Source organism: Vombatus ursinus, unplaced genomic scaffold (assembly GCF_900497805.2).
Source record: "Vombatus ursinus unplaced genomic scaffold, bare-nosed wombat genome assembly UNPS02014794.1, whole genome shotgun sequence".
Lineage (NCBI taxonomy): Eukaryota > Metazoa > Chordata > Mammalia > Diprotodontia > Vombatidae > Vombatus > Vombatus ursinus.
The window spans coordinates 683522-699406 of NW_020954572.1; the positions used below are offsets into that span (position 1 = coordinate 683522).

General features: G+C 32.7%; 1 protein-coding gene across 6 annotated transcripts in view; it reads right to left on the reverse strand.

Annotated features, from left to right (window-relative positions):
* Positions 1–15885, reverse strand: part of PPP4R4 (protein phosphatase 4 regulatory subunit 4) — a 131578-nt gene that overhangs the window by 70336 nt on the left and 45357 nt on the right. For 4 of the 6 annotated variants that reach the window (XM_027870134.1, XM_027870130.1, XM_027870132.1 and 1 more), the window contains exon 3: positions 11447–11549. In XM_027870134.1, coding sequence (XP_027725935.1) covers positions 11447–11549 — 103 coding nt within the window. Of the gene's footprint in view, positions 1–65; positions 147–11438; positions 11550–15885 lie in introns of those variants that run through there. The other 2 variants (XM_027870136.1, XM_027870135.1) reach the window with 2 other exon arrangements.

The window sequence follows — 15885 nt, forward strand, 5'->3', positions numbered from 1 at the left end:
AAAAGCAACTGATTTCTATGCTAACATTCTTTGAAAAATGATGAAAATAAAAGTTTGATACTTACCAGTTAAAAGAACAGCTCCAAATGAGTGTTCTCCTCCACAGAGCCACAAACTCTGGATAAACATATGTGAGATCCACATTCTCTGGACAAATAAGTGTGCCTCCTCATGGAACTCAGAAGACACTGAAAAGTAAATTCCTCTATTGCTTAAGTGCATGCCTTAATGCCTACATTGAGAACTGAATTGTTCCTTTTACATAAAAGTGTGACTGTATCTCCATTTCAATTCCACAAACATGAAATGGGCCATTTTGTCAAACCAATTCGTGATTTACTGTTCCAAGCAAGTGGAAAAAATCCATATTCAAAAAAAGGAAAATGTGTTAATAAGTAACAACTGAACACAGAAGTGGTTAAATTCCATTCTGATGTCATTTTCAGTCAGCATGAATAGTCAATCCTTCAGGTCAAACTAGGAGATTATTTTAAATAATAAATACTATAGATGTCTTGCAGAAACACAAACAACTTAAAAACAATCTTTTATTACAATTAGGAACACTTGGATTTTTGAAATGATAAGGTTGGTAGATAATAGTGAAATGGCTTTAGGTCTGAAATGAAAACCAAATCTCAGACCCCAAGGACTTAGTGAATATAACTCACGGTATAAAATATTAGTCACAATGATACCTGAAAAGAGCAAATAAGTACTAAAGTGAAGTCTCACCATACATTTCAGTAGGATGGATAATCCATTATCCATGGGAGCTATGATTCACTAGGGTCAGGATAGTCCTTATACAAATATGAACATGAATTATCAAGGTCTTAAGAAACCACAATTCCAATAATAGAATACTAAAATATTTAATATCTGGTTTTTTTGAAGGGTCTAAGTTATACAATTTTACTAACTATTGAAAAATAATGTAGAATATAATTTTCTCACTTTGAAATCATAGTATTTACGAACAGAAGTGATAAAAAATAAAATCAGAATATATCATGTAAGGTTCCGTGGGAAAAAGAAAAAGATAACAGTTCCTTTCTCTTCCCTCCCTCCCATTACTGGCCTGCCACTTGCCACATGCATTTAAAAAGAACATGGGGGGGCAGCTAGGTGGCACAGTGGAGAGAGCACTGGCCCTGAAGTCAGGAGGACCTGAGTTTAAATCCGGCCTCAGACTAAACACTTGACACTTACTAGCTGTGTGACCCTGGGCAAATCACTTAACCCCAATTGCCTTTAAAAAAAAAAAAAGAACATGGAAAATCAGGGAGTAAATTAGGGACAATTAAAAGTTTAGGGTTTATGCTTAAATTTATATGCTTAAATTATCTTTAAATGAATGTTTTATTAATTATGAAGATTCATGAAGAAGCACTGTGAGGGCCTAGATCTGCATAAGATATTTTGTAACCCAACTAACATTAAAGACGATGCATCATTTTCATTCATTCAACAATTAATTTACCAACCACTTATTCTGTAATCCCAATGTTATGCTTGGTGGTATGGGGTATATGAAAGAAGTAAAAGCCAAAAACTCTGCCCTTTAACTTATACTCTAGTTTTGATTATGAGTCTGGTACCATAACATGCACTAACTCCTTCAGATCACCCATTCCTCCATCATAATTCTAAAATGGTGATGGAGAAAACCCAACAGGAGCCTTTTGCCTGAATAAAGATTCAAATCATTGTTTGCTTGTTTTTTTTTTAGCAATACATACAATTATAAATGAAAAAAGCTTAAAATATATATTAAATATCACATTAAGAATAATTATTCCCAAGTAATTAAAATTCAAGGAACATGAATATGGAAAAATGTAGAAACTTATACCTTACTTATTGGATAATTTTGTTGTCTTTCTTTTTTCTTTTTTTTTTTTAGTGAGGCAACTGGGGTTAAGTGACTTGCTCAGGGTCACACAGCTAGTGAATATCATGTGTCTGAGGCCAAGTTTGAACTCAAGTCCTCCTGATTCCAGGGCTGGTGCTCTATCCATTGTGCTACCTAGCTGCCCCCATTGCCTTTTAAACATACAGACTGAAACCTCCTAGTACAAAAACAATTTCCTTAAAAATGTTTTTAGAGATGAACACTTAAAATAGCAATAATTCACTTTTGTAGTCAAATAGTTCTGGTAGAAATCCCTAAACTATAATAAAATAAATTCTTCATGAAAATATATGAACAAATGGATTTTTTAAAACTCTGAAATATATAAATAATAACAGAATTCAGGCTAGTTTTGACAAAGTATCCTTTATGCTGACAATCAATATAGAAAAACAAAGGTTTGCATGAAAATAGAGTAGAAAAATTACCTTAAAAGTATAGTTAAATAAAATAAACCCACCAAAACTACAGTAACAACAAATTACTGTAGTATAGATTTTAAAAAATATACTAGGCCTCCTAGGTTTTAATCCTAGCTCTGCTTTTAATCAGCAATATGACTTTAGTTACACAACCTCTCTGTATGCAATTAACTAACAATCTCTCTCTACTTAGATTCCTCATCAATAAAATAAAGAAAGTGATTTGGCCAGGTGTTAAAACTCTCTCCCTCCTCAAATCACTTTTTATTACTTTGTACACACTTTATATTTACTTATGTATATGTTATATTTTCCCCACCCACTCATGTAAGCTCCTTAAGGGCAGAGACTGTTTCGTTTTTTGTTATTTTTCTTCTACTTTATTATAAATTTTGATAACTGATCTAGTAAGTCAATGGTTGAGAGATAGTTGATTCAGAAATGACTTGCATAATTGCAGGAACTCAGAAAAGGTAACAGAAAATATGGCATGGTAGAAATGGCAATACAGATAACAAAGATGGAGAAAGGAATTGGATTAATCCAAATAAACACAGAGAACGTCTATGCTAGACATTCTTAATTTTGAAAACACTGAGGGATTGATTTTCAGGATATCTGGGGGGGAGGGTGTGGAATATACCAGAGTTTTGAAAGAAATCACATATATTATTAATAAAAACTTTGACCAAGAAAGTAAAAATAAATAATAACTACCAACTGTCAGGCCTACTTAACTATTTCTACATAATCTTCTGTAGAATAGTCTGCATATGTATTGACAGCATCCCTAATGAAAGAATGTGAAGGAAAAAAACAGGTCTTTATAAAAAACAATGAATAGCAGGCCACATCTTTACAATAACCTAAGTGACTAAAAGCTTAAGAGAATGTAGGATATTATTGTACATATTGTTTGTTTGCTATAAAAAAAAGCATTAATACATTAGAGTAAAATGTTACCTTAACAAGTTCTCCTCTAACACAGTATTTTGTGTGGTATCTAAATTATAAGATTTCTTATAAGATACAACAAAGAGATTTGTTCAATGGCTGTCAGATTATTAATATCAAACAAGACATAAAATTATGAGCTGACTACATAGTTCTGTGTATATACATCACTTAACATGTGCTTATTTTATTGTATTCTTATAGATTTAAAAAAAGATTTTTTCTTTTTACTCCATTTCAATGTTAATAATAACCCTTATTGTCTTCCTCTTTCCTGCTACAGGTTAAGCCCATTTCTTCTTTCTGATCTCATTGTCTCCTATCTTGGCATCATTTAATCTTATTTCCTATAGACAAAGTAATATTCAATTCACTAAAAATTTATCAAGCATCTACTATGCCCAAAGTCCTGTACTTGGTACAAAAATCTTAAATGAAATACTAACTAGGAGACCACAACAATGTATCACAAAGATTATACATTGTGACCAAATGGGATTTATACCAGGAATGCAGGGATGTTTAGCGTGAGGAAAACTATTAACATAATTGATATATCAATACGAAAAATAACAAAAATCAATGTTTAAATCAATAGATGCAGAAAAAGCTTTTTGACAAAATACAACACTCATTCCTATAAGTATAAATGGATTTTTCCTTAAAATGATAAGAGGTATCTACCTAAAACCATCAACAAGCATTATATGTAATGAGGATAAACTAGAAGCCTTCTCATTAAGATCAGGAGTGAAACAAGGATGCCTATTATCACCAATATTATTCTATATTTTATTAGAAATGCTAGCAATAGCTATAAGAAAAGAAAAAGAAACAGAATCAGAATGGGTAATGAGGTAATAAAACTATCTCTTTTTGTAGATGATATGATGATATGCTTAGAAAATCTTAGAGATTCAACTAAAAAGTTAGTTGAAACAATTAATTTTAGCAAAGTAGCAAGATATAAAATAAATCTACATAAATCATCAGCATTTCTATATATCACCAACAAACCCTGCAAGAAGAGATAGTAAGAAATACCCCATTTAAAATAGCTATAACAGTATAAAATACCTGGGAACATACCTCCCAGGAGCTACATGAACATTACAAAACACTTTTTACACAAGTAAAGTCAGATTTAAATAACTGGAGAAATATTAATTCAGTGGTAGGTAGAGTCAATATAATAAAAATGATAATTCCACCTAAATGAATCTATTTGTTCAATGTCATCCCAATTAGGTTTCCGAAAAGTATTTTATTGAGCTAGAAAAAATAATAACAAAATTCATGTAGAAGGACAAAAGGTCAAGAATATGAAAGGAATTAATGAAAAAATTTAAAGGAAGGAGGTTTAGCAGTACCAGATCTTAAACTTAATTATCAAAACTAACTGGTACTGGCTAAGAAATAGAAAGGTGGATCAATGGAACAGAATAGACATACAATACAGAATAGTAAATGATTATAGTAAACTTGTATTTGACAAATGTAAATGATTATAGTAAACTTGTATTTGATAAATGTAAAGATTTAAACTTTTAGGATAAGAATTAATTATCTGGTAAAAACTTTTTAGAAAACTGAAAAGCAGTACAGCAGAAATTGGGTATAGACCAATATCTTACACCATAATAGCAAGATAAGGTCGAAATGGATACATGACCTAGATATAAAGGAAGATATAAGAAAATTTAAAGAACATGGAACATATTACCTATCAGACTTACGGATAGGAGAACAAGTTATGAATAAACAAGAGATAGAGAGCATTATGAGATATAAAATGGATAACTTTAATTATATTAAATTTAAAAGGTTTTATACAAATTAAACCAATGAAGCCAAGATTAGAAGGAAAGCAGAAAATTAGGGAAAATATTTATAGACAGTTTCTCAGATAAATGTCTCATTTCTCAAATATATAGATAACTGTGTCAAATTTATAAGAATATGAGTCATTCCCCAATTGATAAATGGTCAAAGGATATGAATAGGCAGTTTTCAGATGAAGAAATCAAAATTATATGTACTCATATAAAAATGTTTTAAATAATTACTGATTAGAGAAATGCAAATTAAAACTTTGAGATATCATCCCACATCTATCAGATTGGCTAAAATAATAGAATGAAAAACAAAAAATGTTGGAGGGATGTGGAAAGATTGGGATACTAACACTCTGTTGGTGGAATGGTAAACTGATCCAACCACTTTGGAAAGCAAATCCGGAACTATGCCCAAAGAGTTATAAAACTATGTATAGCCTTTGGCTCAGCAATACCACTATTAGGTCTGTTTCCCAAGATGATCAGAGGAAAAGAAAAAAATCCTGTATGTTCTAAAATATTTATAGCAGTTCTCTTTGTGGTGACAAAGAACAGGAAATTGAGGGGTTGCCCATCAATTTTGGAATGGCTAAACAAGTTGTGGTATATGATTGTGAAAGAACACTACTTTGATGTAAGAAATGATGAGCTGATTGATTTTAGAAAAACATGGAAAGACTTGTATGAAATAATTAAAAGTGAAATGAGTAGAACCAAGAGAATGTTGTATACAGTAATAGCAATATTGTTTAAAGAATAACTGTGAACAACTAAGTATTTGGAGTATTACAAATACTCAAATCAACTACAAAGGACCTATGAAGAAAGATGCTATCTACCTGCAGAGAAAGAACTGATAAATAGAAGTATGCATAGTATGGTTTCATATATACGTGTGTGTGTGTGTGTGTGTGTGTGTGTTATCAAATAGTGGCCTTCTCTAGGGCGGGGTGGGGAAGAAAGACAGATCAATACTTAAAATGTAACAAAAAAAATTAAATTTCAAAAAATCAGAAATTTCTCTGTTAAAATACAATCATTTTAATTTTTTTATAATGCCATTCAGTGCTCAAGACATAGTGCTTCCCAAATCTCTTCTTAAAAACAGTCTTCATGATATATATGCAGAAGTTTAACCTAGGGTTCACAAACTTGTTCTTTTTTAATTCAATAACTATTTCAATATAGTTGTTTTCTTTATAATTCTATCTATTTTATTTTATGCACTTAAAAATATTATTCTGAGAAGGGATCCACAACAGATCGCCAAAGGGGCGAAAAGGTTAAGAAATCCCTGCTATAAAGGTCTAAGGCTTCTGTGTAATCTATAAATTGTTAGCCACCTTCACTTCTTAATCCTAAAACATATTTTCCCATATATTTTCATCGTCTTCACCTAAACCCACCTTTGCCAAATGTTTATTTAAAACAGCTTATCTATTTCTTTGTAGAATTTCTCTACTTCTTCAACATCTAAAACAGACATTTTTACATAAATTGTAATTGCCTTCATGCTGGTCTTTTTGTAAATCTTCATAATGAGCACTACAAGATAGCCAAGTGTCTCATGATTATGACAAAATCAACTCCACCAACTTATACATTTGTCTCTCCAAGGAAACCCACTGGGCCACCCTTCCAATTAGCAGTGACTTCCTTTAGTCTTGTGGTTTCAATTTATGGCAAGAACATAAAAATGTATATGCCTAAGTTCTTTCAGTCATATGTCTGTTAGTCATTAGACAAAGATCTCACTTTTAGAGTGGCAACATATATAGATAGGCTAAAAATAGTGATTCTTAGCACCTCCTTCTCCTTTTTTTTTGCCACCATAACAGCGCATAGTCTTACACACACACACACACTACTCAGAAAAAATATCTAAACATCTCTTGATACTACCCACACTTACTGCACTAATCACTGAGGTGGTGGTAAAGCATATTTTTTAAATGTCATGCTACTTGAAGAAAATAAGGGTGTACAGAATTCACTATCTACTCAAAATATTCCTAATGATTATTTTAAGAATCTGTAGATAGTTCACTTTCTTTAATCTCAAATTATCTTATCACTTCATAATAAATCAACACATATTTTATTCTTTACCAGAAATATTCCTAATTATTTTTCTGCAAACACAAATAAATATTATGTAATTCTAATGTATTTAAGAGTATTTCCACTTCTAGTCTTTAGTATGGTTAAAGTCTTTGTATACTCACAAAAGATAGGTGGAGAGGGGGAATCAAAAAGTTTTTAAGCCCAATGTCTATTTGGTCTTTCAAACTCTCAGTTATGATTCCTGATTATCTAGTCTATGAAACACAAATTGCTCACCTAATCTGTGTATCTATGCTGACACTTGACATTTCCTACACTATATCAATTAAATAATCAATATACTGTTCAGAGTTCTCCAGACTATAATTCCCATCAATACCTGGATTCTATAATGGATCTCTGATTTAATAGTGTGGGTACTCTCTGTATACATGCAACCTTTTCATAAATCTTCCATAGATGATCTTTTACCCAATTTGCTAGAGAGAGGCCTTTTCTTAGGCCTTCTAATATTTCATGCAATAATGGGCCTGTATATCTATTATTCCAACCATTCCAAGAATATCTGCAAAAGATCTTTTTTTTCTACTTCTATTTTATAAGATATAATAATGTGCTATAGAATAAGGCACAATACCAACCAAGATTTTATAAAACACCTTTGTATTTCATGGAATCTACTACATAAATCAGTCAGGAGTACTAAGTCCAATCCAATCAACAAATTAATTAATCATCAAGCATTTCCTAAGTACCTACTACTACCACTCCATGGAGTCGGGAAGACCTCAGTTCAAATTTGGCCTCAGACACTAGCTGTGTCACCTTGGGCAAGTCACTTAATCTGTTTGCCTCAGTTTCTTCAATTATAAAATGGAGAGATTAATAGTCTATTTTGAGGATCAATTTTTAAAAAGCACTTGATGTGGTACATAGTAGGTGCTACATAAATGCTTATTCCCTTCCTTTTCCTTTTCCTTCTAGAGGCATACAACATTTTAAAAGATAAGTAAACTTGGGATTTCTATAGAATTAAAACACAATGGGGACATGTGATAAAAAATGAAGGCAACAAAAAAATGTCCATTGAAGAAGGTGGCACCTGGGCTGAACCTTAAAGGGAATTAGGGGTCAAGAGACAGAGAAAGGGAAAGCATTCCACTTGGGAACCACCTGCATGAAAGCAAGAGATGGATTACCTTGTACAGGGTACAGCAGGGAGATCTATGTATATGGAGAAAAGAGTGTACAAGAAAGAAGAACGTATATTCAAGACGGAAAGGTAGGCCAGAGCTAGATTGTTCAGGGCTTTAGATGCTAAACAGAAGATAACATTTAATCCTAAAGGCAACAAGAGCCATTGAAGCTTCTTGAGCAACAGAGTGATGGAGAACGAGCTTTGGGAATATCATTTTGGCAACTATGTAGAGAATGGATTATAAAAAGTGGAGAACAGATAAAGGGAGACCACTTCAAATCAAGTAATTAAAATGCATTTTAAGTTAATGCCTTCCTTTTGCCCTCCTTTAAGTAAAAGCTTTTGGTCTGATTTGCCTCTAATTTTGACTGTTTTTTTCATCTATAATAGAGATCATAACAACTAATCTCACAAAAATGCTATAACAAATTAGGTATCATAGAATATGCTGATTCTATATAAGTGAAATCTGCAGAAATGTTATATAATAATTATAATAACAACATCCTTCATGAACTACTCTGAACTCAAATACTGAATAGACAAGAGCAATGAAAACTTTCAGCATCACTTTAATATGATGTTCATGATGATGAGCAAAATACTTGTATTGCTATGTTTTATGCAATAAGGATCTGGTTAAAAATGGAAGTTGGTTGTACTTTGTAAAATTGATATTTTTCACATAACTAAATTATCTAGGCTGAAACCTTTTATGGAAGTATATTATCAATAACTTCTCAAGTTTTCTTCTCTCAGGGAATAATACCTACTCTAACAAAGATATTATCAATAGTGCATGCTTCTGCTTAGGTAAGTTTATACCTAATCAAAACTCATACTAAAAAAATTACCATGATCAAATTGACGTGTGTGGTGTAACTAGGAATTTATCACATTTTTGTCACCTAGAAATAACTGTTCATGGAGGCTATGCAGAACCACAGGAAATGGAAATGTGATCTGCCTTGTAATATCATTAATCTTAATAATGTCTGAATATACCAAGTTAGAAAAAAATTGAACAAAAATGAGACTGTTTGAAAGGGAAGTGACTTCTGTTCTTTACAATGGGGGCCCTAATAGAAATCAAGTGGAAATGACAGAATTCTAATAGGTGTTATATGTTAAACTCTTAATAATGTTATTATTGCTTGAGTCACCTCCCATAATAATCCTGTCTGTGCATTAAATTCCCTTAGACCTTTCAAATACTATCTGTATCACATGTCTCCAATTTACTTAGAGATTGTCAAATTTGCAATGCAATTTATGCTAGAATAAGTGTTCTGAGTTCAGGAGTCTATCTTCTATAACTCTGATATTTCCTATAGTGTGGTACCTAGGTAGGGTACCCAAAAGCCACTCAAGTAAATCTTGTTGAATGAATAAATGAATTGATTAAATTAGAAATTGAATAACTATGGTTTAATTCAATTCACGATCAATTTACAAGACATAATAAAATTCTGATGTGCCGTTTTTTGAAGCTGCTTAAGAAGCTAACTAGAATTCTATCTTCTGAAACTATCAAATGTGTAAGAGAGTTTGATTTTCTGTTCATTTTTTTTTTAAACCAAATCCTCATCAGTGTAGGGCACTCTCGATGAGGAACTTCTCTATTAGGGAAGATTGGCATCTTCTTTGAAATGTACAGCCCATACAGTGCTGTTAATGAAACAAAACTTTTGTTAATGAAACAAAACTTTTTATACCTTTCACTAAAGTCGTTGTTCAATGCCTCCTCATGATATAGGTGTACACTGAATTCTCAAAAACTGTGTCAGTTAGCAAAATGCAAATCCTAATCGTTCTTACTCCAAGCTGGAAAGATTCAAGTTTGAAGCAATGATGAAATGGGTGTCTATTGTCTATGGCCCAGGTGAGCCAAGTTTAGACAGAGGTTCATCAAAGATTAGCCACAGTGTTTTTGGAGGTATCCCTCTGTTATCTATACATCATAAAGAAGTTGTGATCTACATCAGGGGATGGAGTCACCCACCATCAACGAAATCACAGATTTTGTATTAAAGTAGAAGTTCTTTATACATCTTATAAGTCATAACTAAAATACTTTCATTATCCACACATTAATAAACCATTTCTTATGACAGTTTTTTGCAAGGAATCTCTAGAAGTTATCCTATTAACTTCTGTCTTTAGTCATATTTCACCTATACAATCCCAAATAGCCAAGTGTCACACTCTCCTCCACTTTGCCAAGGGAATATTTGCAAAATCATGGAAAATATAATTCAGCTATAAGCAAACAGGAAAACAAAGGAAAATAGATTAAGTTCTTTATTATTCAGCATGGCTAGACAATTTACTTTTGTCCCTAGCTAAATATTCTGGTTAATAGAGTTGCCATTTTTATCACACATGGATTACCAATTTTTATGGACTTAAAATGTATGATCAGATAATGGATTTTGCTGCTAAAATATTCTAGTAAATAAGTTGTTATTTTATCCTATGTAAATTATCCATTTTAGAGAATTATAATAAAATGCACGACACTAAAATATAGTAAACATAATGATCTTTATTTGATTATTCTGAAGGTACGTCAAGATCTCGCATGCTTTAGGGTCGTCATTATGAAAATCAGCTATATAATACTGCAGAAGCTGGAATCATTGGTAAATAGAGATTTCCATCAAAAGAATACAAAATAAACAAGGATAAATAAGATTTACCTAGAAATAGAATGCTCACCTATATTAGTATTTCTCAAATGAAGACATAATTACAACCAAAGAAATGGTAGCTTTTATTACAATATTATGACACAAGCTAAAATTGGGAGACAATAGCAAATGTTAATATAAATATCACCTTTTTATTTGCAAATATCTTCATTAAGTGCAACAGAGTATTTCCTAGACTTCACTAGAGGCAAAAGAACAATTTAAAGAAAGACAGAAATTTTCATAAAGCAAAGTACTTAGTATTTGATAATCCAAACAGATATTCATTAAGGTATATTAGAGATATTGTCATAATACTTCTATTGGGGAGAAAAGGTAAATTCAAAACTTATTTCATACCAACTTACTCTGACTTTAGGTAAAACCCTTCGAAGTGTCTCTGCAGGGTTCTGTCGCATCAGGAAGGGGAGATTTGCAACCACACTTGTTCCTTGGACATCTTGACCAGAACTTACAAAAAAAAATGCAAATTTTAAATATATTAGACTATAAGGTAAATTTCAAGGTCACAGTTTTTTAAGTACTGTATAACAATTTAATGATAGTTGTGAAACTTAGAAGTTATTTAAAAACAAAATTTAACCCATGTTATATTTTAATTGTTAACGAAAAATTCCTATGACAAATCAATCCAATGTGAAGTTAGGCACGTTACTACCAAAAAAAAAATCTTCTATCTTCAAATAGCTTTTAAAGAAGAGACTCAGGAACTTTACCACACTAATACTTAAAAGGTTTGTATCAATTAATTACAGTTCTTTCCTATAGCTTATTAGTTTGCTGGAATTATACAAAAGTAGTAGTATTAAAGTTTCGTTATAGAAGTAATGATAGCTTTCAGTGGTTTCAGTCATGTCCAACTCTCCAAGACCCCATTTGAGTTTTCCTTGGCAGAGATAATGGAATGGTCTGCCATTCTCTTCTCCAGCCCATTTTACAGATGAGGAAACTGAGACAAACCAGGGTTAAGTAACTTGCTCAGGGTCACACTAGTGACAGTAAGCTACAGCTAGTAGCTTATAGCTAGTAAGTATTTAAGGATGAATTTGAACTCAGGTCTTCCTGACGCCAGGCCCAGCATTCAATCCACTGTGCCACCTACCTGCCCAATGAATAGCAAATATTAGCAACTCCTATAGTAATGCTGACTTTGACCCAAAATTTGTGCTTCCTTGAACAATGACATTATGGATTGCATTGGATTTTCTCAAAGAACTATTAGGAACTTTTTTTTTTTTAACAATAATGACAACAATAATAATGATAGCTAAGATTTATACAGTGCTTTAAGGTTTACAAAGTACTTTATATATTTTATTTTGTTTTATCCTCATAATAATCCATGCCATTATTCCTATTTTACAGATGAGGAAACTGAGGCTTAGTGAGGTTAAGTGATTTGCCCAGGACCACATAATTAGTAAATATGTGAGGAGGAGTCAAATTCAGGTTTTTCTTATTCCAAGTCCAGTACTCTAGTCACAACATTAACTCTTTCATGTCAATGGAATATGTTCAACAAATTACTTAAATAGACCCTTAGTTTACTCAGGTCTTTTATAATTTTTTTTATTTTTTTTTTTTAGTGAGGAAATCAGGGTTAAGTGACTTGCCCACGGTCACACAGCTAGTACGTGTCAAGTGTTTGATCTGAGGCCGGATTTGAACTCAGGTCCTCCTGACTTGAGGGCCAGTGCTCTATCCACTGCGCCACCTAGCTGCCCTGACTCAGGTCTTTTAAAGTAATTTTTAACTATTTCACATGACTAAAACTGTATGGTACAAAGGAAGTAATTTATTAAATATGTCCCTAAGGGTATGAAAGATTCAGAAGTCTCTGAGGTCAGATCCGCTGGGATACCCAGGTTCAAGGTATTCTATTGGTTTTCACTCTTCAAACTACAACATGTGAAGCTCCACAGGTACCTTTAAGAGTCAGACAGCTATTACAATTTGCTCAAAGGTTATTTATTGAAATGCCATAGCATGCTAGTAACAAAACATTCCCCCTGTAAAAGTATGACAGAGAATTCTTCTATCACATCTGACTAACAGACTAACAGATGCTTGTTGAGGTTTTCTTAACACTCACTGGGGTGGATCCATATCCGATAGAACTATCTTTTGTTAGCTTTGTAGAGTTCAGGAATAGAATCAAGAGGCCTGGATCAAACTTCTCAGCTCTAAGTCGGCCCTATTGTTACATGGTTTCACTCTCAGTAAGGCAAAGAAATGTGATCCATGAATTCAGCCTTGGAATAGTCCTTTCTTTCTGTGATCCCAGGAGCACTTAAAGATGTACAAACAGACCAATGGAGGTGAAAAGTATTTCAGATCTAGTCCTGGTGGGTTTTTTTTTTTTTAAGATTTAGAATTATGATTCCATCAGTGTATGGAACCCCTACTGTGTAAAATCCTTCCACCTGTACAGATAAGCAAGTTACATTTAACTTAGAGTCTTAGAAATTGCTTGGAGCACTTGTGTCAGAGATATAACTTGAACTCAGACCTTCCTAACTCCAAGGCCAGGATATATGGGATCACATATGCTTCAGGTAGGGGTAGTTAACACTGTAGTATATTTCCTCCTGATGTGAATATGCATTCAGAATTAAGCCCTATGGCTTAACCAGTAATTCAGTTTTAGGTCCCTGAGGATCTTCGGCACTGTGATCTATTGAGCAAAAAGAGAGATGTTCACAATTGCATAGAAGGAGTAGAAAAATATCACCAATAAAGTGGGGTGGAGTAGGGTCAAGCCAATATAGAATGACTTGGTCTTAGAACATATGTAATATTTGGGTTTGCCTTTTTTAAAAATTGAAGCAAAGTAAAATGTGGTGATTTCTTATTTTGTCCCAATTCTAACCTGTAAGTTAAGAACCCGACTATTAGAAATGGCTTGCCTTTCCTTCAACAAATGTTTGTACTAGTTTGTAAACATTACTGTTTCTGATGAAAATAAGTCTCCCCCCCCCCAAAAAAAATTCCTCCTGTAAACCTGGGTGTAAACTATTGAAGAATTCCTATAAACATACAAATCAGTGTGAAGAATGGCCACACACACAGTAGAACTAGTAGAAACACACTTAGCAAACACACGCAGCCAAGGACACTCATACTTCCATCACTATAGGGCACTGATTTCTTTTTTTTCTTTCCCCGGTGTCCTCATGCTGTTACCACTGGTTGTAGTGATTCTGCTGGGCAGGTCACTCTCCTAAGGCAGGTCCCTCTGCTGAGCTTCCTGGGCCTGCTCCCCTCCTTCTACAGCTCTCTGTAGCTAGACTCTCAGCTTATTCTCTCACGGGCTTGGTGTAAGACGGGATAAGCTGCTTTACTGCAAAATTCTCTTGTCAGTGGGATGGGGGAGGGAAGGAAGGAGTCATCCCTTTCCCTACCTTTGTCACTTGCACTCTGGTCACAGAGTTGGTTTTTTTTTGGGGGGGGGAGTTTGTTTATGACTTGTTCAATTTGCTCCTAAGAAACTGGGTTATTTAAATTCTGTTTCTTGTTCTATTAATTTGAAAATTTTATATTTTTGTAAATATTCATTTGTTTCATTTAGGCTGTTGATTATGCTGACATAAAGTTAAGCAAAAATTTTAATAATATTCTTTATTTCTTCATTTGCTGTGAATTTTCTGTTTTCATTTTTATAATGCTACTTTGCTTTGTTTCTTCTTTTTAATCAACTTAGCTAATGGCTTATTTTATTGCTTCCTCCCACCAAAAAAAAGTTCCTATTTTTTATTTATCAATTCAATGAATTTGTTTTTTGTTTCAATTTTATTAATTTCTTCTTTAATTTTCAGGATTTCTATTTTGGTATTTGAGTGGTTTTTTTTTCAAATTTGCTGCTTTTCTAGTATTTGTAGTTCTACCCCCAATCTGTTTTCTCTCACTTTTTGTTAACAGAAATGTTTAAGATATAACTTTCCCAAGACCTATATGTAAAAAAATATTTATAACAGCTCTTTTCTGGGAACAAAGAATTGGAAATTGAGGGGATGTCTATCAATTGGGGAATGGCTGAACAAGTTGTGGTATGTGATTGTGTTTGAATACTATTGTGCTATGGGAAATGATAAGCAGCATAATCTCAGAAAAGCCTGGAGACACTTGCATGAGCTGATGCAAAGTGAAATGTAGTAGGTACAAAGTAATAATAATATTGTAAGATGAGCTGTGAATGACTTAACTATTCTCAGCACAATGATCCAAGACAACTCTGAAGGACTTAGGATGAAAAATGCTACCCATCCTCAGAGAAAGAATTGATGGTGTCTGAATACAGACTGAAGCATACTTTTTTATTTTCTTTATTTTTCTTCAGGTTTTTTTGGGGTTATATTTTCTTTCACATGACAATTATGTAAATGTTTTGCATGACTACACATGAATAACCTAAATCAAACTGCTTGCCTTCTCAATGCGGGGTGTGGTGGGAGGGAGGAAGGAAGAGAATTTGTAACTCAAAATTTAAAAATAAATGTTAAAAATTGTTTTTACATGAAACTGTGAAAAATAAAATATTAAAGAAAAAATTTTAAATTAAAAATTAAAATACAACTTTCCCCTAAAGAACTGCTTTGCTAGTGTCCCAGAAATTGTGAAATGTTGTTGCATTGTTGTCATTATCTTTAATGAAATTTTCCATCATTTATATGTTCTGTTCTTTGATCCAACAATTCTTTTCTGCATTTGTTTGTGAGGTTTTTATGTCCTAAGACATAATCAGTTTTTGTAAAGATGCCATACACAGCTGCAAAATGTCTATTTCTAG